The sequence below is a fragment of the Sarcophilus harrisii genome, chromosome 4 (assembly GCF_902635505.1).
Source record: "Sarcophilus harrisii chromosome 4, mSarHar1.11, whole genome shotgun sequence".
In the NCBI taxonomy this organism is placed as follows: domain Eukaryota; kingdom Metazoa; phylum Chordata; class Mammalia; order Dasyuromorphia; family Dasyuridae; genus Sarcophilus; species Sarcophilus harrisii.
The window spans coordinates 319,600,951-319,623,673 of record NC_045429.1 but is presented as its reverse complement, the minus strand read 5'-3'; the positions used below and the strand labels follow the sequence as shown (position 1 = coordinate 319,623,673).

General features: G+C 35.1%; 1 protein-coding gene across 3 annotated transcripts in view; it reads right to left on the bottom strand.

Annotated features, from left to right (window-relative positions):
• The window catches only part of DNAI2 (dynein axonemal intermediate chain 2), a 78,915-nt gene that overhangs the window by 1,665 nt on the left and 54,527 nt on the right, over positions 1-22,723 (bottom strand). For all 3 annotated transcript variants that reach the window (XM_031965747.1, XM_031965746.1, XM_031965745.1), the window contains 4 exons: positions 16,111-16,246; positions 13,906-14,052; positions 10,259-10,477; positions 2,326-2,454 (listed from right to left, as the gene is read on the bottom strand). In XM_031965747.1, coding sequence (XP_031821607.1) covers positions 2,329-2,454; positions 10,259-10,477; positions 13,906-14,052; positions 16,111-16,246 — 628 coding nt within the window. In that variant the 3' untranslated portion in view covers positions 2,326-2,328. The remainder of the gene's footprint in view (positions 1-2,325; positions 2,455-10,258; positions 10,478-13,905; positions 14,053-16,110; positions 16,247-22,723) is intronic.

Sequence of the window (22,723 nt, the reverse complement as noted above, 5' to 3'; positions counted from 1 at the left end):
CAATAATGTATTAGTCCTTCCAACATTTGTCATTATCTTTTCCTGTCATCTTAGTCAATTTGAGAGGTGTGTAGTGGTATCTCAGAGTTGTCTTAATTTGCATCCCTCTAATCAATAGTAATTTAGACCTTTTCATAGGACTAGAAATGGTTTTAATGTCTTTGTCTGAAAATTATTTGTGCATCAAATACTCCCTAGCTGAGAAAGTCCTTTGAAGTTTGTTAAGAGAATTTATAACAAAGCTACTATTGGAAGCATCTGGTGATGTAGGAGATAGAATGTTGGTCTTGACATCACCAAGACCTGAGTTCAACCACAGCCAAATCCACTCTCTCAGTCTCTGTTTCCTACAAAATAGGGATAACAAGAGCACTTGGTTTTTGTGAGGATTAAGGGGGATACTATATGTAAAGAGATCTGCCAGAGAGGGCTATATACATGTTGCTGAAGTCATGAAAAAAAATATTTCCACATTAGTTATACAACCAAGCAGCACACCCATGTAGCACCCAAAATTATTATTCTTTGCATTAGCATAAATATGATAGGCTACTTCAAAAGTCCTTAAGGGAATCCTGGGTGTCCTTTGTCTATATCCTCACATAGCATAGGACTATGGTGTCTTATACATATGCTGTTAACGACCTGATTTTGGGGGAGAAAGACCCTGTGATTCAGTTCATTGTGAAGGAAAAGCTTCCCCAGCAGCCTTTGTGAGATAAATTCAGGATTAGAACTAGAAGACATGCTTGTTTTTTTCTCTCATTTTCTTTCCTTTTTGATCTGATTTTTCTCATTCAGCATAATGTGAAAATATATTTAGATTGCACATTTAACCTATAATGGATTACTTGCTGCCTAGGGGAGAGGGGGAGAGGGGAAGAGGGAAGGCGGGGAGAAAAATTTGGAATACAGGATTTTGCAAGGGTGAATGTTGAAAACTATCTTTGCATGTATTTTGAAAAATAAAAGGCTATTGTTTAAAAAAAAAAAAAAGAACCAGAAGGCAAATCTGGCCATTCCTATGAAGGAGGGAGCTAGCTGGTATCATAGGGCTTTGTGTACCTCGCCTAGAATTATGAAGATCTGTGCTCTAATCTTGCCTGAGATACTCACTAGCTTATGTGACTCTGGGTAAATCATTTGACCTCTGTCTGCATTATCAATTGCAAAATAGGAGTAATAATACCATCCACCTCCCAGGGTTGTTGTGAGGATCAAATGAGATCAATCACATTTGTAAAAAATACTCAGTACAATGCTTGGCACATTTTGTTATTGTTCTGTTGTGGAAGTCATGTCTGACTCTTCATGACCCCCTTTGGAGTTTTCTTGGCAAAGATACTGAAATGTTTTGCTACTTCCTTCTCCGGCCCATTTTACAGATGAGGAAACTGAGGCAAGCAGGATTAAGTGACTTGGCCAGAGTCCCACAGATAATAAGTGTCAGATCAGATTGGAACTGAAACTAAGTGTTCCTCACACATTCTGTGCACTATGGTGCCACCTAGTGCCCGCTTGATACATCCAACACACTTAATAAATGCTCATTTTCTTCTTTCCTTTCATTGAGGCAGGAGATTGGATCACGCTGAAAGGATGACCCTAGGAAAATGTTTGGAGACAAATAGTGAAGGGTGGCTTCCTCCCAGGCAAGGTTCTATAACTCAGAGGGCAGAGAAGGATAGAGGGAGAGAATAAGGGGACACTAGATATCAAATACAAGAATGGTGCTTTTTATGAACCTTAGTTAATCTCATTCTTCGAATATAGTGAAGTTTTGTATTTGGTTTGGTATCAAAAGCCCTGGTTCACATGCTGACTTTGACACTTACTTTTTGTGGTCAGTTCATAGATATAACCACACAAACAAAAGCTATATGGGAGGGGGTCCTTAATAATTTTTAAGAGTGTAACAGGATCCTGAGATCAAAAAGTCTGAGAACCTATTACACTAAGAAAAGCAGTTTTGCATCTTCCGTCAAGGGTCTGCTCCTTTTTCATGGAAATTCAGGCTTTCTTAGGAGTCTCCTGACATACACTCAGCTCTCCCATACCCTCTGTCTCTCTTGAGTCCCAACTATTAAAATAGGGGCACTGCTTAATTGTCTAACATTTATGGCTTGATGTGGAAATATGTTTTTTCATATATTCATATGTATAATTTTTGTTATATTTCTTGCCTTCCCAATGGATATGGGAAGAGTTGGAGAAAGAAAATTCAGACCTGAAAATAAAAATGAAAACAAATAAAAAAGAATTATTTGTATTATTTTAGAGCAAAGTAATTCTGATGGTTGTTTTAGAATGGTGTTCAATTCTGACCTTTTATTCTTTTGCTGCCTCTTCTTCACCTTCCTCTCCTTGCTCTTCATCTTCTTCTTCGTCTTCTTCTTCTCCTCCTATTGCTCCTCCTCCTTCTTCTTCACTACCTTCTTCTTCATAATCTTTCTTCTGAAAGGCATAATGAAACTTAATGAAGGAAAAGCTTCCTTTATCAGGATCTGCCTTTCCCCAAGGCTGCTCTGAGTGAGTAGATTTTTTGGCAAGGGATTCAAAGTATTTGATAATTCACAGAATCCTGAAGATAGAGGGGACCCTGAGGCTATCTAATCCAAAATACATATAAAAATGAATTCTCTCTACAACATGCTGGAAGAGAAGTCATCAAACCTCTGCTTGAAGACTTTGAGGAGGAAAACACACTATCTCAATGCAACCTATTCCACTTGGGACAACTCTGTCAGGAAGGCTTATTTTAGAATAAGCCCAAATTTATCACTTCTACTCCTCACTGCCTTCAGGTTCTGCCTTCAGGTGCCAAGCATCTCTCTTACTCCTTCCAAGGGTGTGTGTGTGTGTGTGTGTGTGTGTGTGTGTGTGTGTGTTTTGAGAGAGACAGACAGAGATACAGAGACACAAACACAGAAACACACAGAGAGTCTGAGATAAAGAAAAGAGAGAAGAAAAAGAAAGAAAAGAGAGGTAGGGAGAGATGGATAGAGAGAAATGGATGGATGGATGGATGGATGGATGGAAAGAACATTTATTAAGCATATGTTCCAGACACATGTTAAGTATAAAAACAAGAGGTTCCTTACATTCAAGAAATTCAAATTTAAGGGGCAATGTCAGCACATAAAGAAGAAATGAAAAGAAACAGAGCTAGTGATAGAAAGATGACAAAGAAATTACAATAAATGGTCATATGATGGAGATTTAAGGGCCAGATGTATAGCTTTGTAGACAAGAAGACTGAAACTGAAAAATATTGGTCCTGAGGTCTCCCCTAAATGTACTCAACAAAGGTTTAAGGAACTACTCAGAAGAAACCTTTGAAGTCAGTTTTCTCATGGTTGAAACATTCTTTCTCTTGTGCTTTAATCACTGATCTTCCTGGCTAACTTTAAATCTCAATTAAAACCCACCTTCTACAGGAATTTTCTTTCCCTAACCCCTCTTTTATTTTTTTTTTAAATAATTATAACTTTTTATTGACAGAACCAATGCCTGGGTAATTTTTTTACAACATTATCCCTTGCACTCGCTTCTGATCCGACTTTTCCCCTCCCTCCCTCCACCCCCTCCCCAGATGACAAGCAGTTCTATACATGTTAAATATGTCACAGTATATCCTAGATACAATATATGTGTGCAAAACCGAACAATTCTCTTGCTGCACAGAAAGAATTGGATTCAGAAGGTAAAAATAACCCGGGAAGAACCAAAATGCAAACAGTTGACATTCATTTTCCAGTGTTCTTTCTTTGGGTGTAGCTGCTTCTGTCCATCCTTGATCAATTGAAACTGAGTTAGATCTTCTCTTTGTCGAAGAAATCCACTTCCATCAGAATACATCTTCATATAGTATCGTTGTTCAGGTATATAATGATCTCCTGGTTCTGCTCATTTCACTTAGCATCAGTTCATGTAAGTCTCTCCAAGCCTCTCTGTATTCGTCCTGCTGGTCATTTCTTACAGAACAATAATATTCCATAACATTCATATACCACAATTTACCCAGCCATTCTTCAATTGATGGGCATCCATTCATTTTCCAGTTTCTAGACATTACAAACAGGGCTGCCACAAACATTTTGGCACACACAGGCCCCTTTACTTTCTTTAGTATTTCTTTGGGGTATAAGGCCAGTAGTAGCACTGCTGGATCAAAGGGTATGTAGAGTTTGATAATTTTGGGGGCATAATTCCAGATTGCTCTCCAGAATGGTTGGATCTGTTCACAACTCCATCAACAATGCATCAGTGTCCCAGTTTTCCCGCATCCCCTCCAACATTCATCATTTTTTTCCTGTCATCTTAGCCAATCTGACAGGTGTGTAGTGGTATCTCAGAATTGTCTTAATTTGCATTTCTCTGATTAATAATGACTTGGAGCATCTTTTCATATGACTAGAAATAGTTTCAATTTCTTCATCTGAGAATTGTCTGTTCATATCCTTTGACCATTTTTCAATTGGAGAATGGCTTGATTTTTTATAAATTAGAGTTAATTCTCTATATATTTTGGAAATGAGGCCTTTATCAGAACCTTTGACTATAAAAATATTTTCCCAGTTTATTGCTTCCCTTCTAATCTTGTTTGCATTAGTTTTGTTTGTACAAAGGCTTTTTAATTTGATGTAATCAAAATTTTCTATTTTGTGATCAGTAATGGTCTCCAGTTCATTTTTGGTCACGAATTTCCTCCTCCTCCACAAATCTGAGAGATTAATTATCCTACGTTCCTTAATTTATTTATAATCTCGTTCTTTATGTCTAAATCATGGACCCATTTTGATCTTATCTTGATATACGTTAAGTGTGGGTCCATGCCTAATTTCTGCCATACTAATTTCCAGTTATCCCAGCAGTTTTTGTCAAATAATGAATTCTTATCCCAAAAGTTAGAATCTCTGTGTTTGTCAAACACTAGATTGCTATAGTTGACTATTCTGTCTTGTGAACCTAGCCTATTCCACTGATCAACTAATCAATTTCTTAGCCAATACCAAATGATTTTGGTGACTGCTGCTTTATAATATAGTTTTAGATCAGGTACAGTGAGGCTACCTTCATTTGATTTTTTTTTCCTTAATTCCCTTGAGATTCTTGACCTTTTATTCTTCCATATGAATTTTGTTGTTATTTTTTCTAGATCATTAAAATATTTTCTTGGAAGTCTGATTGGTATAGCACTAAATAAACAGATTAATTTAGGGAGTATTGTCATCTTTATTATATTCGCTTGGCCTATCCAAGAGCACTTAATATTTTTCCAATTATTTAAATCTGACTTTATTTGTGTGGAAAGTTTTTTTGTAATTTTGCTCATATAATTCCTGACTTTCCTTTAGTAGATAGATTCCCAAATATTTTATGTTATCAACACTTATTTTCAATGGAATTTCTCTTTGTATCTCTTGCTGTTGGATTTTATTGGTGATGTATAAAAATGCTGAGGATTTATGGGGATTTATTTTGTATCCTGCAACTTTGCTAAAGTTATGAATTATTTCTAATAGCTTTTTAGTAGAATCTCTGGGGTTCTCTAAGTATACCATCATATCATCTGCAAAGAGTGTTAGTTTGGTTTCCTCATTATCTACTCTAATTCCTTTAATCTCTTTCTCGACTTTTATTGCTGAGGCTAGTGTTTCTAATATAATACTGAATAATAATGGTGATAGTGGGCAACCTTGTTTCCTCCAATTTATGGGAAACTTTCAGTTTTTCTCCTTGCATATGATGCTTATGACAGTTTTAAATTATTCCTGACTATTTTAAGGAAAATCCATTTATTCCTATCCTCTCAATGTTTTTATTAGGAATGGATGTTGAATATAAAACAATATAATAAAATAAATACCCTTAAATTTAATCTATTTATGAAATTTTTTCTCATCATTGAGATAATCATTGTTTTTTTGTTAATTTTTATTATTGTCTTTGTAATAGTTTTTCCAAATTGGGATTCCTTTAAATCCTATTTCAAATGTTTATCTTGGGTAATGTTCTTAATTTTGTAAATTTTATTAAATTTTTCAATTTCTTAGGGAGTTGGTTATAATTTTCTTTTCTTTTTCAAAATGGATTTATTATCCTCTGTTAAAAAATTCTGGGACAACCTATTTTTTAAAATTTTTTCATTATTAATTTTTCAAATTTTGGTAAATTACAGTAAATCCATTTCCAATTTTCTTGGGGTTGGTTAAAGTTTTCTTTTTTTTTTTCTAAAAATTTTATTCTTTCCCTCTTTTTCCTTTTTTTAAATCCCATTTATTTAAGTTTCAAATTTTTGGCTGGTTTTAAGAACCCAAAATCATTTTTTTTTATAAATTTTTTCCCTTTTTATTTTTTAAATTTGATTCTCCTTTTTTTTTAAAAATTTTTAAATTTTCAGTGGTTTTTTGAAAACTCGTTTTTAATTTTTTCTTTTTTCTTTCAATTTTATTGCTCCCAAATTTTGGTTTGACCTTTTTTTTCCTTTTTAATTTTAGGCTAGAATTATGATTTCCCTTTTTTACTTTTGCCCCCTTTGGCTGCATCCCACACATTTTGGTATGACTTTTCATTATTGTCATTTTCTTGGGTGAAGTTATTAATTATGTCTATGATTTGCTGTTTCACCCAATCATTCTTTAGTATGAGATTATTTAGTTTCCAATTATTTTTTGGTCTATTTTTTATTGAATGGCTTTTTATTGAATATAATTTTCATTGCATCATGGTTTGAAAAGGATGCATTTACTATTTCTTCCTTACTGCATTTGAGTTTGAGGTTTTTATGTCCTAATATACAGTCAATTTTTGTATAGGTTCCATGAACTGCTGAGAAGAAAGTATGTTCCTTTCTGTCTCCATTTAGTTTTCTCCAGAGATCTATCATATCTAATTTTTCTAGTATTCTATTTACTTCTTTGACTTCTTTGTTATTTATTTTGTGGTTTGATTTATCTAATTCTGAGAGTGAAAGGTTGAGATCTCCCACTATTATAGTTTTGCTATCTATTTCTTCTTGCAGCTCTCTTAATTTCTCTTTTAAGAATTTAGATGCTACACCACTTGGTGCATATATGCTTCATTATCTATGCTACCCTTTAGCAAGATATAGTGCCCTTCCTTATCTCTTTTAATTAGATCAATTTTTGCTTTTGCTTGATCTGAGATCAGGATGGCTACCCCTGCTTTTTTGACTTCACCTGAACCATAGTAGATTCTGCTCCAATCTTTTACCTTTAATCTGTATATATCTCCTTGCTTCAGGTGTGTTTCGTGTAAACAACATATTGTAAGATTCTGGCTTTTAATCCATTCTGCTAACCGCTTTCTCTTTATGGGGGAGTTTATCCCATTCATATTTATGGTTAAAATTACCAATTCTGTATTACTTGCCATCTTGTTAACCCCTATTTATGCTTTTCTCCCTTCTTTCCCTCTTACCCCCCCTCCTCAGTATTAAACTTGTGAGCACCACTTGCTTCTCACAGCCCTCCCTTTTTAGTATCCCTCCTCCCACCTTAGAGTTCCTCCCCTTATTTTACTCCTTTTCTTCACAATTTCTGTATTCCCTTCTGTTTAGCTTATTCCTTCCCCTTTCCCTTTTCCCTTCCCACTTTTTAATGAGGTGGGAGAAGTTTCACCATAAATCGAATATGTCTAAAATTATTCTCTTTAAGCCAATTCTTATGGCAGTAAGATACACACTATATTCATCCCCCTCCATTCTTTCTCTCAGATATAATAGGTTTCTTTTGCCTCTTCATGAGATGTAGTACCCCCACTTTACCCTTCTTCTGGTACAATTTCCTTTCCACCTCTAGTTTCTATAACAAGGTAAACATGTATTCTTTATATATCTTTATAGCAGAAATATAGTTCCCAAGATTTCTTTTTACCTTTTTAGGTTTCTCTTGAGTTCTATATTTGCAGATCAAACTTTTTGTTAAGTTCTGGTTTTTTCATTAAAAATAGGTAAAATTCACTTATTTCATTGAATGTCCCTATTCTTCCCTGGAAAAAAGATGCTCATTTTGGCTGGGTAAGTTATTTTTGGTTGCATACCAAGTTCCTTAGCCTTTTGGAATATCATATTCCAGGCCCTTCGATCCTTTAATGTGGATGTTGCTAGATCTTGGGTAATCCTTATTGTGGCTCCTCTATATTTGAATTGATTTTTTCTAGCCGCTTGCAGTATTTTTTCCTTCATCTGATAGTTCTGGCATTTGGCCACTATATTTCTTGGTGTTTTGATTTTAGGATCCCTTTCAGTGATCAAGTGATCAATGAATTCTTTCAATGTCTATTTTACCCTCTATTTCTATGACTTCTGGGCAGTTCTCTTTGATAATTTCCTGGAAAATAGTGTCCAGGCTCTTTTTTCATCATATTTTTCAGGGACTCCAATAATTCTTACATTGTCTCTCCTAGATCTATTTTCCAGGTCTATTGTTTTCCCAAGAAGGTATTTGACCTTTTTTTCCATTGTTTCATTTTTTTGGTTTTGTTTGACTGATTCTTGGTGTCTCCTTGAATCATTCAATTCCATTTGTTCAATTCTGATTTTCAATGAAGTATTTTCTTCACTCACTTTTTAAATATCTTTTTCTAATTGTCCAATTTAATTTTTAAGTGAGTTGTTTTGTTCTATGGAATTTTTTTCCATTTTGCCAATTTTATTTTTTAGAGAGCTATTTTCTTTTTCCAATTCACTCATTCTATTTTTCAAGGATTTGATTTCTTTGTCCACTCTATCTCTAAATGAGTGGGATGACTTCTCCAGACTCTCTTGCCAAGCCTCCCTTTTCTTTTCCCATTTTTCTTCTAGCTCTCTTGTGAGAGCCTTTTTAATTTCTTCTATGAGAGTCATTTGTGTTGAGGTCCCTAATCCCTCTTAATTTCTTTCTGTTAATGATTTACTATTTGTTTTGTATATACCTTACTTTGTATATATGTATTTGCATGTTTTCTTCTTCATTATGAAGTAAATTCTTTGAGAGCAGGGACTATCTTTTGCTGCTTTTTGCATCCTCATTGCTTAGCAAAACATCATAAGTGCTTAATAAATGTTTATTGATTAATTGATTGATTGAACTCTATGAGTTTGGGCTTTGGGCTTAGAGGATGTTTTAGATGCATGTCTTAAGAAGACATCTGTCCTATCTCTATGAAGGGGGAAACTCTCTCCATCACTTAAGATTTTTCATTCATTGATAAGTTCTTTTGTAAGAGGAATCTAAATTTATGCTGGATATTCTGCTGGTCAATTTCTGAGATGCTTAATAATGAAACCTCTAGCCTATGATCTGAAAGACACACTCCTCTCAAGCAGACTAATACAATTCCCAAGGAACAAATTGGTGGAACAAGGAAGGTAATATTTTTTCTGTTACCTTCTATATAAGATGATTTTTAAGGTCCATTCCAATTCTGACATTTTTGGCACTGGACATCACTGAATCAATTGATACCTCATCCTCCCTTTGCTCAACTTCTTCATATTCCAAATTAGCTACTGGACACTTTCAGAAAAAGTAATGGTGGAATACAGGGTATGGGCAATCCAGTCAAAGCTCTGAGCCTCAGAAAGTTGACTACTTAGTGTGAGAAAAGGGTTTGGACAAAGAAGTAGGCAGAATAAGGGGCAGGAAGAAGTTGATACAAATTCCTTTTCCTTCCTTCAGAATCTTTTGATTATGAAAATCAGTCATAATGAAGTGGTTTTCCTCATTTGAATACTTTACATTACCTTCCCCTTTTCTTTTAAAAAATATTAAAAACCTTTCCAATAAGCCTCCTGGTCTGATATTCCCCAAGGTGGCAAATTTGGCTACCCTGTTATCTCAATTAAAGAGTCTCTATTCCAACACTGATGTATTTGGTTTATTTCAGGACAATGAGGAAAGAAACTCTCAATTTAACATTTTTCCTATTATGTCTTTCTCTATGCTGCCTTTCTCACAAAAAGCTCAGAACCCATTCCTATCTATTACCTTGTGCATTATTAGAATATTCATTTCTTCCATCAGTCAATAAGCATTTAAAAAGTGTCTAAGTAGGGGATGCAAAATTATAGAAAATTTGCAATTAAATTAGAAAATTAACAAATTGGCTGTGATTCCTGATAACGACTGGATTAATTACATTCCATTTTTCAGAGAGGTAAATTGAGGACCTATAAGACTAAGATCATTTAGAACATCAACAGACTTTCCAAGGCTATCCTTCCACCCCTTTGAATGTCCCTTTGGGCACTTACCTTTGCTTCAGATTTCCTAAGAGCAGCTTCTTTCCTCTTGATCTCATGATTGATAACATCAAAGTATTCCGTCTCAGTTTGGGCCAGCAGCTCTGGCCAGTTGACTTTAACTTCATCCCCTTCTTCATCCTTGACTTCAGACTTGCCTTTTTCTTTTAGGCGCATCTCTCTGTGCCGGGCTTCCAGGATCTTTTCTCGACGAGTTTCTCGTTCAAAGATCTAGGGTACCCACAGAAAAAGGGGGAGTAACTGAAGTGATTCAGAAAGGTGGGAGGAGAGTGTCTTTATGGGAAGAAGTTATCTGAGTGAATAAATCATATACTTAGCATAGTTAGGATTCTCAGAGCTAAAGGTTTTTAATTTGTATAGGAATATTTCTTTGGCTACCTCCTTGCTCTAGGGTGGGACTGCAGATCCAGAGTTTAGAGGTGTGCAGCTACCTGGAGGTCCTGCTAAGAAAAGTGATCACAAAGGATCAAAGAATATTAACACCTGCATACCTTTTGATCCAGCAGTGTTTCTACTGGGCTTATATCCCAAAGAGATTTTAAAGGAAGGAAAGGGACCACATGTGCCTAAATGTTTGTGGCAGTCCTCTTTGTATTGGCTAGAAACTGGAAACTGAATGGATGCCCCTCAATTGGAGAATGGCTGAATAAATTATGGTATATGAATGCTATGAATATTATTGTTCGGTAAGAAACAACCAGCAGGATGATTTCAGAGAGACTTGGGGAAATTTACATGAACTGATACTAAGTGAAATGAGCAGGGAGATCATTGTGCATGACAATAGCAAAATTATGCAATGATCTAATTTGATGGACATGGTTCTTTTCAACAATGAGATGATTCAGGGCAGTTCCCATGAGCTTGTGATGAAGATCTATACCCAGAGAGAGGACTGTGGGAACTGACGGTGGATCCCAACATAACATTCTCACTCTTTTTGTTGTTTGCTTGCATTTTGTTTTCTTTCTCATTTTTTCTCTTTTGATCTGATTTTTTTGTGCAGCATGATGATTGTATAAATATATATACATATATTGGATTTAACATATTTTAACGTGTTTAACATATATTGGATCACTTGATATCTAGGGAAGGAGAGGGGGGAAGGAAGGGAAAAATTTGGAACAGAATGTTTTGCAAGGATCAACGCTGAAAAATAACTCATGCATATATTTTGAAAATAAAAACCTATAATAAAAAAAAGAATATTAGCACTTGGAGATCAATACAGTTATCCTTTCCACATCATTGTGGTTGGCATAAGAAATTAAATGGGAATTTAGGGGTTGTTTTGGAGAAGTCAAAGAGGAACAGTGACAACACTGAACTAAGGACCAAATACCCCAAATTTTACAATAAGGTACTGTAAACATCCCCCCAAAGGAAAAAAAAACACATCAGATTTCTTCTCTGTAAAGAAGGGAATGCCAAAAAAATTTATGTGGATTTTTCAGAATGAGGGGAAGCCATGCCTTTAATTCCTGACATGTGGAAGGGATGATTATATAGTAATAGTGGAAGGAAATCCAATTTGGAGTCAGAGGCTGGGGTGTAAAACTTCAATCTGCCCTTTACTGCACCTGTGACCTCTCTGAGGCTCATTTTCCTTATCCATTAAAAAAAAAAATGAGGGTATTAGGTCTTAGATACTGCCACTGGAACTCGTAGGCAAATATATAAAACCCTAGATCCACATGGTGATGAAGAGTGATAAATTGTTTTGTTTTGTTTTGAAAAGCAATTGGAATTATGTGACTTGCCCTAGATCACATAACTGGTAAGTGTTAAGTATCTGAGGTTGGGTTATGAATTCAGGTCTTCCTGACTCCAAAGCCCATGCCATCTAGCTGCTTTGATAAATTGATAATAAACTGCCAGTATTTAATGACTATCAATATGCTGATTTTAAAAAAAGGGTCCTTGAGACCCACATTGCAAAAATGTTTGTAGCAGCTTTTTTGTGGTCATAAAGAAGTGAAAAATGAGTAGATTCCCAACAATCTGGGAATGGCTGAATAAGCTGTGGTATATGAAGGTAATAAAATATTATTGTTTTATAAAAAACGATGAACAAGCTAACTTCAGAAAGACTTTGAAAGATTTATAAGAACTGATGTTGAGTGAAAGAAGCAGAACCAGGAATACACTGAACACAATAACAGCAAGAATGTGCAATGATCAATTATGAAAGAGTTGATTCTTCTCAGTGGTTCAGTGATCCAAGACAATCCCAATAGACTTTGGACAGAAAAAGAACTATGGAGATTGAATGTAAATTACAGATTATGTTCACTTCTTTTTTCTGTTTTTTTTTTTCTCTTCCATGTTTTTCCCCTTTGTTCTGATTTTTTTCTCTCAACATCATTCATAAAGCAATGTGTATTACAAATATATATTTTTTTTAAATTGGGGGGGGGGGAGATCCTTGTGTTCCAGATCATGCCTGGAGGAAGAAGGATCACTAAACTGGATCAGATTTTGTCAAATGGAAAATAACAGAACAACCATAACAATGCTGGTTTCAAGGAGAAGAACTTGAAACATAAATGTACATTTTTTTTTGTCACTGTGCATGACTTTTTTGGTTCATAGCATAGTATCAAATTTAAAGTGTTTTTAAATTTTTTAATATTGATATTCCATGAAGTCAAATTTTCTGTTAAAAGGAAAATCCATTGATGATGGGATATATTTCTATTTTTGTAAGTTTCAATCATGAATTTCTGGTAAAAGAAGAAACCCAGGTTGATAATAAAAACCTAAAAGAAAGACTTCATTTGAAAAAAAAAAAAACATGAATTGATGCTAAATGAAATGAATAGAACCAGGAGATCATTATACACAGCAACAACAAGACTATCTGATGATCAGTTCTGATGGACGTGGCTCTCTTCCACAATGAGATGATTCAGACCAATTCCAATTGTTCAGTAATGAAGGCAGTCATCTACACCTAGAGAGAGGACTATGGGAACTGAGTGTGGATCACAACAAAAGCATTTCCACTCTTTCTGTTATTGTTTGCTTGCATTTTTGTTTTCCTTCTCAGGTTTTTTCTTTCTTTCTAGATCTAATTTTTCTTATGCAGCAAAATAACTATAAATATGTATACATATATTGGATTTAAGATATATTTTAACATATTCAACATGTATTGGACTACCTGCCATCTAGGGGAGGAGGTGGAAGGAAGGAGGGGAAAATTTGGAGCAGAAGGTTTTGCAAGGATCAATGTTGAAAAATTACCCATGCATATGCTTTGTAAATAAAAAGTTATAATAATAAAAAAGGAAAAAAAGACATTTGATTAGATGACTTCTATGGTCCTTCCCAGTTCAAAATCTAATCTGGTGCATCTCCTCGATTTACAAATGGGAAAACTGAGACCCAGAGAAGAAGGTCTGAAGATTATCTAGCTAGTTAGCAGCAAAATGGGGATCTCTTGCTTTCCAGCACATTATTGTTGGTTTTTTTACTACTTTATAGGTGACTACTTATACATTATTGTCACATGTGAATTCTGTTTTCACTGAAGGATTTACCTAATTTTTTTAAATCAGTTTTTCAACTTCAAATGTATCTAGGACTCTTGTCCTTGCATGGTAAATAGCCTTAAGGCCTCTTTGGGCACTTACTGATGACATGGTATTCTTCTCATTTCTCTGGAGGGTACATAGTCCCTCAGAGACTTCAAGAAGGGTTGCTGTCCCTAGTCGGGATCCACAGGCAAGGAAACAGCCATTATCTTGCACCTTGAGGCAAGAAAGGGATTCATCACACACCTACGGCCAAACAAACATTTCAGAATTATAAATCAGTCAATTAATAAACATTTATTAAGCACCCACTGTGTACTGGCCACTGTACCAAATATTGCAGATACAAAGAAAGGCAAAAAGACAGTCCCTGTCCTCAAGAAGCTTATAAATCTAATGAGAAGAGACAACATGCAAATAACTGCACAAATAGGAAATAATTGATAGAGGAGAAAAGTCCTAGAATTAAGAGAGATTGGGAAAGGCTTTCTATAAAAAGTGGGATTTTAACTTGGACTTGAAGGAAGCCAGGGAAGCCATGAGGTGGTAGAACATTTCAGGGATGGGGGAGAGCTAATGAAAATAACATTTAATAAAGCATCTTTAAAAACTTACAAAGCTCTTTGTGTACATAATAGGATTATTCTCCAGCAACTTTTCATGATAGCTTCTATGGTTATTATTATTTTATTTTTATTTTTTAAAGTTTATTTATTTAATATTTTCCCCAGTTACATTCAAAACAATTTTTTACTTTGTTTAAACTTTTGAGTTCCAAATTCTTCCTTTCCCCCTCTCCCAGACCCATTAAGAAATCATATGTGAAGTTATACAAAACATTTCCATAAAAATCATGTAGTGAAAGATCTCCCATCCTAATTTTAAAAAAACCTCAAGAAAAATAAAACTAAAAAAAGAGAATATGATTCAATCTGTTTTCATTCACAATCAGTTTCTTCTCTGGGTTTTTCATCATAAGTTCTTCAGAGTAGTTGTGTATCATTGTACTGCTGAGAATAGCAAAGTCATTTACAGCTGGTCATCCCAAAACATTCCTTTGTATACAGTACATTTCACTTTGAGTCATGAAGAACTTTCCAAGTTTTTTTCTGAGAACATCCTTCTCATCATTTCTATGGATATAATTTTTTTTAACCTATAAATTTATTGGTAGTAGTAGCAGCTCCCTATACCAGGTTAGAACTTCCTCCACCAGTTGTGAGCGAATCCAACCATTCTGGAGAGCAGTTTGGAACTATGCTCAAAAAGTTATCAAACTGTGCATACCCTTTGATCCAGCAGTGTTACTACTGGGCTTTTATCCCAAAGAGATTATAAAGAAGGGAAAGGGACCTGTATGTGCACGAATGTTTGTGGCAGCCCTTTTTGTAGTGGCTAGAAACTGGAAACTGAATGGATGCCCATCAGTTGGAGAATGGCTGAATAAATTGTGGTATATGAATATTATGGAATATTACTGTTCTGTAAGAAATGACCAACAGGATGATTTCAGAAACGCCTGGAGAGACTTACACAAACTGATGCTGAGTGAAATGAGCAGGACCAGGAGATCATTATTTACTTCAACAACAATACTATATGATGACCAGTTCTAATGGACCTGGCCATCCTCAGCAATGAGATCAACCAAATCATTTCCAATGGAGCAGTAATGAACTGAACCAGCTACGCCCAGAGAAAGAACTCTGGAAAATGACTAAAAACCATTACATTGAATTCCCAGTCCCCATATTTATGCCCACCTGCATTTTTGATTTCCTTCACAAGCTAATTGTACAATATTTCAGAGTCTGATTCTTTTTGTACAGCAAAATAACGGTTTGGTCATGTATACTTATTGTGTATCTAATTTATATTTAAATATATTTAACATCTACTGATCATCCTGCCATCTGGGGGAGGGGGCGGGGGGTAAGAGGTGAAAAATTGGAACAAGAGGTTTGGCAATTGTTAATGCTGTAAAGTTACCCATATATATAAACTGTAAATAAAAGGCTATTAAATAAAATAAAATATATAAAAAAAAGAACTTCCTCCATCTATGCCAATCAACACCATTTTTTCCTGATCTTTTGACAGAATGTATAGTTTTATGCAATTTTCTGGAGGGGTAAAAAGTTATCTGCTCAGGGCCATGCAGTTAATAGGTGTAGGAGGAAGGATTTAAACACACACACACACACACACACACACACACACATCTGTTCCCAGCTACTATAAACACACACTTGTCCCCATCATTAGGCAGTCCCAATTCAACATATGTAAAGATAAGTACACAACCTTGAGACTGAGAGCAGGGTCACTTTGTTTGAAAACAAAGTCCCAGATATCCAAAGTTCCATCCATTTTAGTTGTGAAGAAAACAGCTGGTCTCTGTGGGCTCCAGGCTCCATCAGTTAAATAAGCCATGTGGTATCTGTAAAAAAAAAAAATTAAATAAATTACAAGACTTTCAGGATTCATGGTGTTGTTTTTGGTTTTGTTTTGGTAATAGATTGATTGTTTCTGGCAGAATTCTACTCTCAGTAATATAAGAACTTAGGCAGCTAGGTGGTATAGTATGGATAGAGCACCTGGAGTCAAAAAGATGTGAATTCAAATCCAGCTTCAGACACCTACTAGCTGTGTGACTTTTGGCTAAAGTCATTTCACTCTGTTTTCTTCATTTTTCTCATCTGTAAAATGAGCTGGAGAAGGAAATAACCAAAAAACCCCAAAATGGGATCATGATGAATCAGACAGGATTTAAAAACAAATTAACAACAACAAATGTGAAAAATTACTGAAGTTGGAGTCCACTAAAACTTCTCATTCTTTTCTAACAGAGTGAAGGTAGTGTCATGGCTAGGACTATGAATCAGGAAAAACTGGGTTCAAATCCTACCACAGACATTTCTTGGCTATCATAACTGAGAAAATCATCCTCTTTAGGTCTCATTTTCTTCCCCTATAAAATGAAAATAATTCCCTCTCCTCTGTGGTCTTTTCCCAATTCTAAAACTATAATTCTATGACTTTTTCACAAAAACTGCATTCTATCTATATTTTTCCTAGTCTTGAGGGGCTAATTGTTTTGAACCTATATTGTTGTTCAATCATTTTTTTCAATCCTGTTCAACAATTTGTGAACCTATTTGGGGTTTTCTTGGCAAAGATACTGGAGTAGTTTGTCATTTCCTTCTCTAGCTCATTTTACGGATAAGAAAACTGAAGAAAACAGGGTGAAATGACTTTTGCCCAGGGTCACTGGACAAGTCACAGCTGGTAAGTGTCTGAAGTTAAATTTGAACTCAGGAAGATGAAAGTTCCTAACTCCAGGTCTGAATGCTATCCACTATGCACCTAGCTACGCTTTATATTTACTAGTATTGAGTTTTGTCTTGTTAGCTTTAGTTCTTCCTTCCTGTTATCAGGATCTCCTTGGATCCTGAAGATTCTGTTTTTGACAATATTAGCTATCCTTGCCAACTTTCTGTCACCAGAAATTTTGATCAGCATACCATTTATGTCTTTATATTGACAATAAAAATATTGAACAGGACAGAACCAAAGATAAATCCCTTTGGCTGCCACTCCAAGGCTCTCATATTAGTCATGTTGTGAAAGAAAACACAAACAAACAAACAAAAAAAAAAAAAAAGAAGAAGAAGAAAGAAAAGCCCCAAACAAAAAACCAAACCCAGAATAAAAATTTTTAAAGTGAAAAGTGTGCTTTGATCTCCATTCAGTCTCCATCAGTCCTTTTCTTTGGAAGCCCATAGCATTTTTCATCATTAGTCCTTTGGAATTGTATTGGATCATTGTATTGCTGAAAATAGTTAAGTCAAGATAGCTAGATGGTATAGAAGATATAGCACTAGCCCTGAAATCAGGAGGACCTGAGTTCATTCTGGCCTCAGACTTTTAAGTATCTCACTTCCTAGCTGTTGTGACACTAGACAAGTCATTTAACCCCAATTACCTATCAAAAAAAAAAAAAATGAAAACAGATAAGTCATTCACAGTTGATCATTGTACATTATTCTTCTGGTTGTGCTTATTTCACTTTCTATCAATTCATTTAAGCCTTTCCAAGTATTTTCCAGATATATTAGACAGCATAGTATCTTGGGAAGAGTACTGAATTTGAAGACAGAAGATCTCAGTTCTTATTCTGACTTTGTTACTAATTATTTGTAACAACCTTCTTGAGACTTCAGTTTTCTCATTTGCAAAATGAGCCTGTTGGAATAGATAACATCTAATATTCCTTTCAGCTGTAAATCTATGATGATTTCCTCTCCAGACACAATGTTTTCTCAGACTTTTTTCAGCATCATTTGCCACTTTCTATATTTATCTCAAAAAATTATCCAAACAATTCCAGTAGATTTTGGATGGAAAATGCCATCTGCATTCAGAGAGAGAACTATGGAGACTGAATATGAATCAAAGCACAGTATTTTCTTTTTTTTTTTTTTAATTTAATAGCCTTTTATTTACAGGATATATACATGGGTAACTTTACAGCATTAACAATTGCCAAACCTCTTGTTCCAATTTTTCACCTCTTAACCCCCCCACCCCCGCCCCAATGGCAGGATGACCAGTAGATGTTAAATATATTAAAATATAACTTAGATACATAATAAGTATACATGACCAAAACATTATTTTGCTGTACAAAAAGAATCAGACTCTGAATTATTGTACAATTAGCTTGTGAAGGAAATCAAAAATGCAGGTGTGCATAAATATAGGGATTGGGAATTCAATGTAATGGTTTTTAGTCATCTCCCAGAGTTCTTTTTCTGGGTATAGCTGGTTCAGTTCATTACTGCTCCATTAGAAATGATTTGGTTGATCTTGTTGCTGAGGATGGCCTGATCCATCAGAACTGGTCATCATCTAGTATTGTTGTTGAAGTATATAATGATCTCCTGGTCCTGCTCATTTCACTCAGCATCAGTTCGAAAGCACAGTATTTTCAATTTTTTTTGTTTTTTTTTCTTTCTCATGGTTTTTCCCTTTTGCTCTGATTTTTCTTGCACAACATGACAAATAAGGAAGTATACTTTAAAAATTGCATATATTTATTTAACCTATATCAGATTATTTGCCTTGGGAAGGGGAAAAGTAAAGGAGGGAGGGAGAGAAATTTGGAACACAAAGTCTTACAAAAATGAATGTTGAAAATTATCTTTACATGTATTTGGAAAATAAAATACTATTGAAAATTTTTAAGCAAATTAGGAGAACTAGGCATAGTCTACCTCTCAGATCTGTGGAGAAGGAAGGAATTTATGGCCAAAGAAGAACTAGAGAACATTATGAAAAGCAAAATGAATAATTTTGATAATAATATATTAAATTTAAAAGGTTTTGTACAAATAAAACCAATGCAGACAAGATTAGAAGGGAAGCAGGAAACTAGGGGAAAAAATTATGTCCAAGGGTTCTAATAAACCTCTTTTATAAAATATATAGAGAACTGATTTTTTTTTTTAAATTGTCCACATAAGGAATTAGAAACTGAGTGGATGCCCATCAACTGGAGAGTGGCTGAATAACTTAAGGAATATTATTGTTCTATAAGAACAATCAACAGGATGATTTCAGATTTCAACTTGGAAAGACTTATATGAACAGATGCTAAGTGAAGTGAGTAGAACCAAAAGAACATTGTACACAGTGGCAACAAAATTATCTGAAGATCAACTCTAAAGGACTTGGCTCTTTTCAACAAAGAGGTGATTCAATGGACTTCTGACGGAGAGAGCCATCTGCCTTCAGAGAGAGGACTATGGGGACTGAATGTGATCACAATACAGTATTTGTGCCTTTTTTGTTGTTTTGCTTGTTTGTTTGCTTTTTTTTCTCATTTTTTTCCCTTTTTGATCTGATTTTTATTGTGCAGCATGATAAATGTGGATATATATATATATATATATATATATATATATATAAGAATTACACATGTTTAACATATATTGGATTACTTGCCATCTAAGAGAGAAGAGTTGGGAAAGGGAGAGAGAAAAATGGAATACAGGGTTTTTGCAAGAGTGAATGTTGAAAACTATCTTTGCATTTTTTCTGAAAATGAAAAGCTATACTATTAAAAAAATTTAAATTAAAAAAAGATTTTTTTAAATAAAATAGGTGTTTCTAAAAAAAAATTGTCCACAACAGAGTAAAACTATAATATCTGAAAAGAGCTGCTAAGCACCAAGCTCACACTTAAACAACAATTTAAGGAGCCTATATGGTCTGGACTATCTATTACAATCTCAAACTTCTGCATTTGACTCAGAAATACAAAGGCAAATTTTGTTGTTATTGTTCTAGATTTGATTTTTGGAGCTACTAGTTTCAGGAAGACATTTTGAACACTCAAGTTTGGGGATCCTCAAAAGATGTACTCTGTATCATTCCTGCAATGGCTCCCAGACAACTTTTCAGGAGCATTACTCCAAGATGATGAAATACAACTTGTTCCCCACAGGAGTACCTGAACTACATGGTGAACTTCCACTCTGCCATCCTTAAGGTTTTATGTATCCTTGGCTGGTTTTGCCAATCATTCAATCCAGACCTACTGATTCAGGTGAAAGACTAGGGTTACGGTGTTTGATTAAAAAGAGGCAGAGAGAGCCAGAAATGGAGAGCCAGCTGAGAAATCAAACACAAGAGTCACAAATGCTGTGTGTGAGAATGTTGTTTGTCTTTCATTTTCAAAGAGGATTAATAACATTGGGAGGAGATGATTCATTGATGAATTAGATTTAAGTAAGGAGCTGCACTAAACTGTTAACCTTATTCTGTCTCGCAGAATCATCAAAGTCCAGAGGCAGGATAAAAGATGAAGGCCTAAAAGGCATGATACCTTCCATGTCTGACCAAGCTCTTAGCAGTGCCTGCTTCTGTCCCCTTCATGGCCATTGGAACAAATTGTTCTCATCTGTCCATTCTATCAGAGAATTTTGGTAGATATGTTTGGGGTAGACATTACCCTAATTTTGTATTCTATGATCCATTGAATACTCTGGACTCCTTGCTATTCCTTGAATAAGACATTTAATCTCTTGACTCTGGACATTTTGTCTGGTTGTCCCTCCTCTCCTCCCCTAGCCCATCCTAGAATTTCTTCCCCCTTCATCTGTACCTCCTAGTCTCCCTGGCTTTTTTCAAATATCAAGTAAATTTCACCTGTATGAAGTTTCCTAAATCTTAATGCCTCTTTTCTGAGATTATCTCCAGTTGATCCAACATATAGCTTTTTTGTTTTATTTTATGCTGTCTCCCCCTTAGATTGTTAGCTTCTTGGGTTCAAAAATTGTTTTTGTCTTTCTTTGTATGTCTTTGTATGCCTAGTATTTATTTAGTATATACCTTATAGGTTAGTATATAGTGCTTAATAATAGTTTACTTGTCATTTATTTGTTATTGTTGTTTAGTTGTTATCAGGAGTGTCTGATTCTTTGTGAATCTATTTGGGATTTTCTTGACAAAGACACTGGAGAGATTTGCCATTTCCTTCTAGCTCATTTGACAGATGAGGAAAACTGAAGCAAGCAGTGTTAAATGACTTGCCCAGGATCACACTAGTAAGTTTCTGAGATTAGATTTGAATTTGGATCTTGCTGACTCCAAATTGGACACTGAGTAATCTAACTGCCTTTGGCTTTTATGCTGAAGTTTAAATTTCCTAGGATCTAGTCTCCCCTAGTTTCTGAGAGAAATAGCTAAGAGTCACCTTCCTTGAGCTTCTGGCTTATTTTTCTGCCTTAGAAATACTGTGGAAGATCATCTTGAGGGGGAGGAAATAATCAATATACTCAGGCTAGGGACAGACTTACTGGCACCCATCCCTGCCTATGGGTTGATGGATCAGTGAACTCCTGTTGGGGATGATGGATAGTGTGTGATAAACATTGCTTCTCTCTCATAGATGGAACTCACATCTTGTTAATTAGTAATAGCAAAATTTGCTGATTTATCTACTGACTGAGCTGCCCAGAACAAAAGTGGAATAAAAAAAAAGGTAGATTTCTTACTGGCCTAATGAATATTGCTTTTTTCTGACTCAGATTAATCTGGAAACAGTACTGGGCACTCAGTTCAAGAAGGGAGCTCTTGGTGACAGATGGAGTACCAAGGTAGCAAGTGGGAATCATACTAGCTGATATAGCCCTTGTGAATGCTTCTGCACCTAAAGATGCCAAAAAAGGAATGGGCAACTAAGGGAAATGGGTGGGGTTTGGTGTTATAATAACACTGATAATAATAGCATGTATTCAGTGCTTTAGGTATATAATTTCATTTGATTCTCACAACCCTATGAAGTAAATTCTATTGTCATCCCTATTTGACAGATGAGGAAACCAAGAGGTAAAATAACTTGCCCAGGAACATACAACAGAGGGAATATCCTTCCTTAGAAGGATTTGAACTCCAAGCCCTGTACTCTATTCAGTCTATCATCCTCTGAGATCACTTTTCATTGACATTGTATAGCTCTTGTATGTACCAGGTTATTTACTTATTGTCTCTATCATTAGAATGTAAGGTCCTTGAGGGCAGGAGTCATTGTTTTGCCTTTCTTTCTGTCCCTGTTGATAAGCACAGCTCTGATATAAAGGCGGTACAGTGGATAGAACATTTGGGACCTAGATTCAAAAGGACTTGAGTTCAAATCCAGCTTCAAATATTTATTAGCTGTGTGACCCTGGACAAGTCACTTAAAGACTTTTGCCTCAGTTTACTCATCTGTCAAACAAACTGAAAAGGAAATGACAAACCTTTTTCTTTGCCAAGAAAACCATGAATGGAGAGTTGGAAAACAACTGAATAACAGAACAACAATGACATAAAAGAAGAACTTAATATGAGATCACTGACTTACTGAACAACA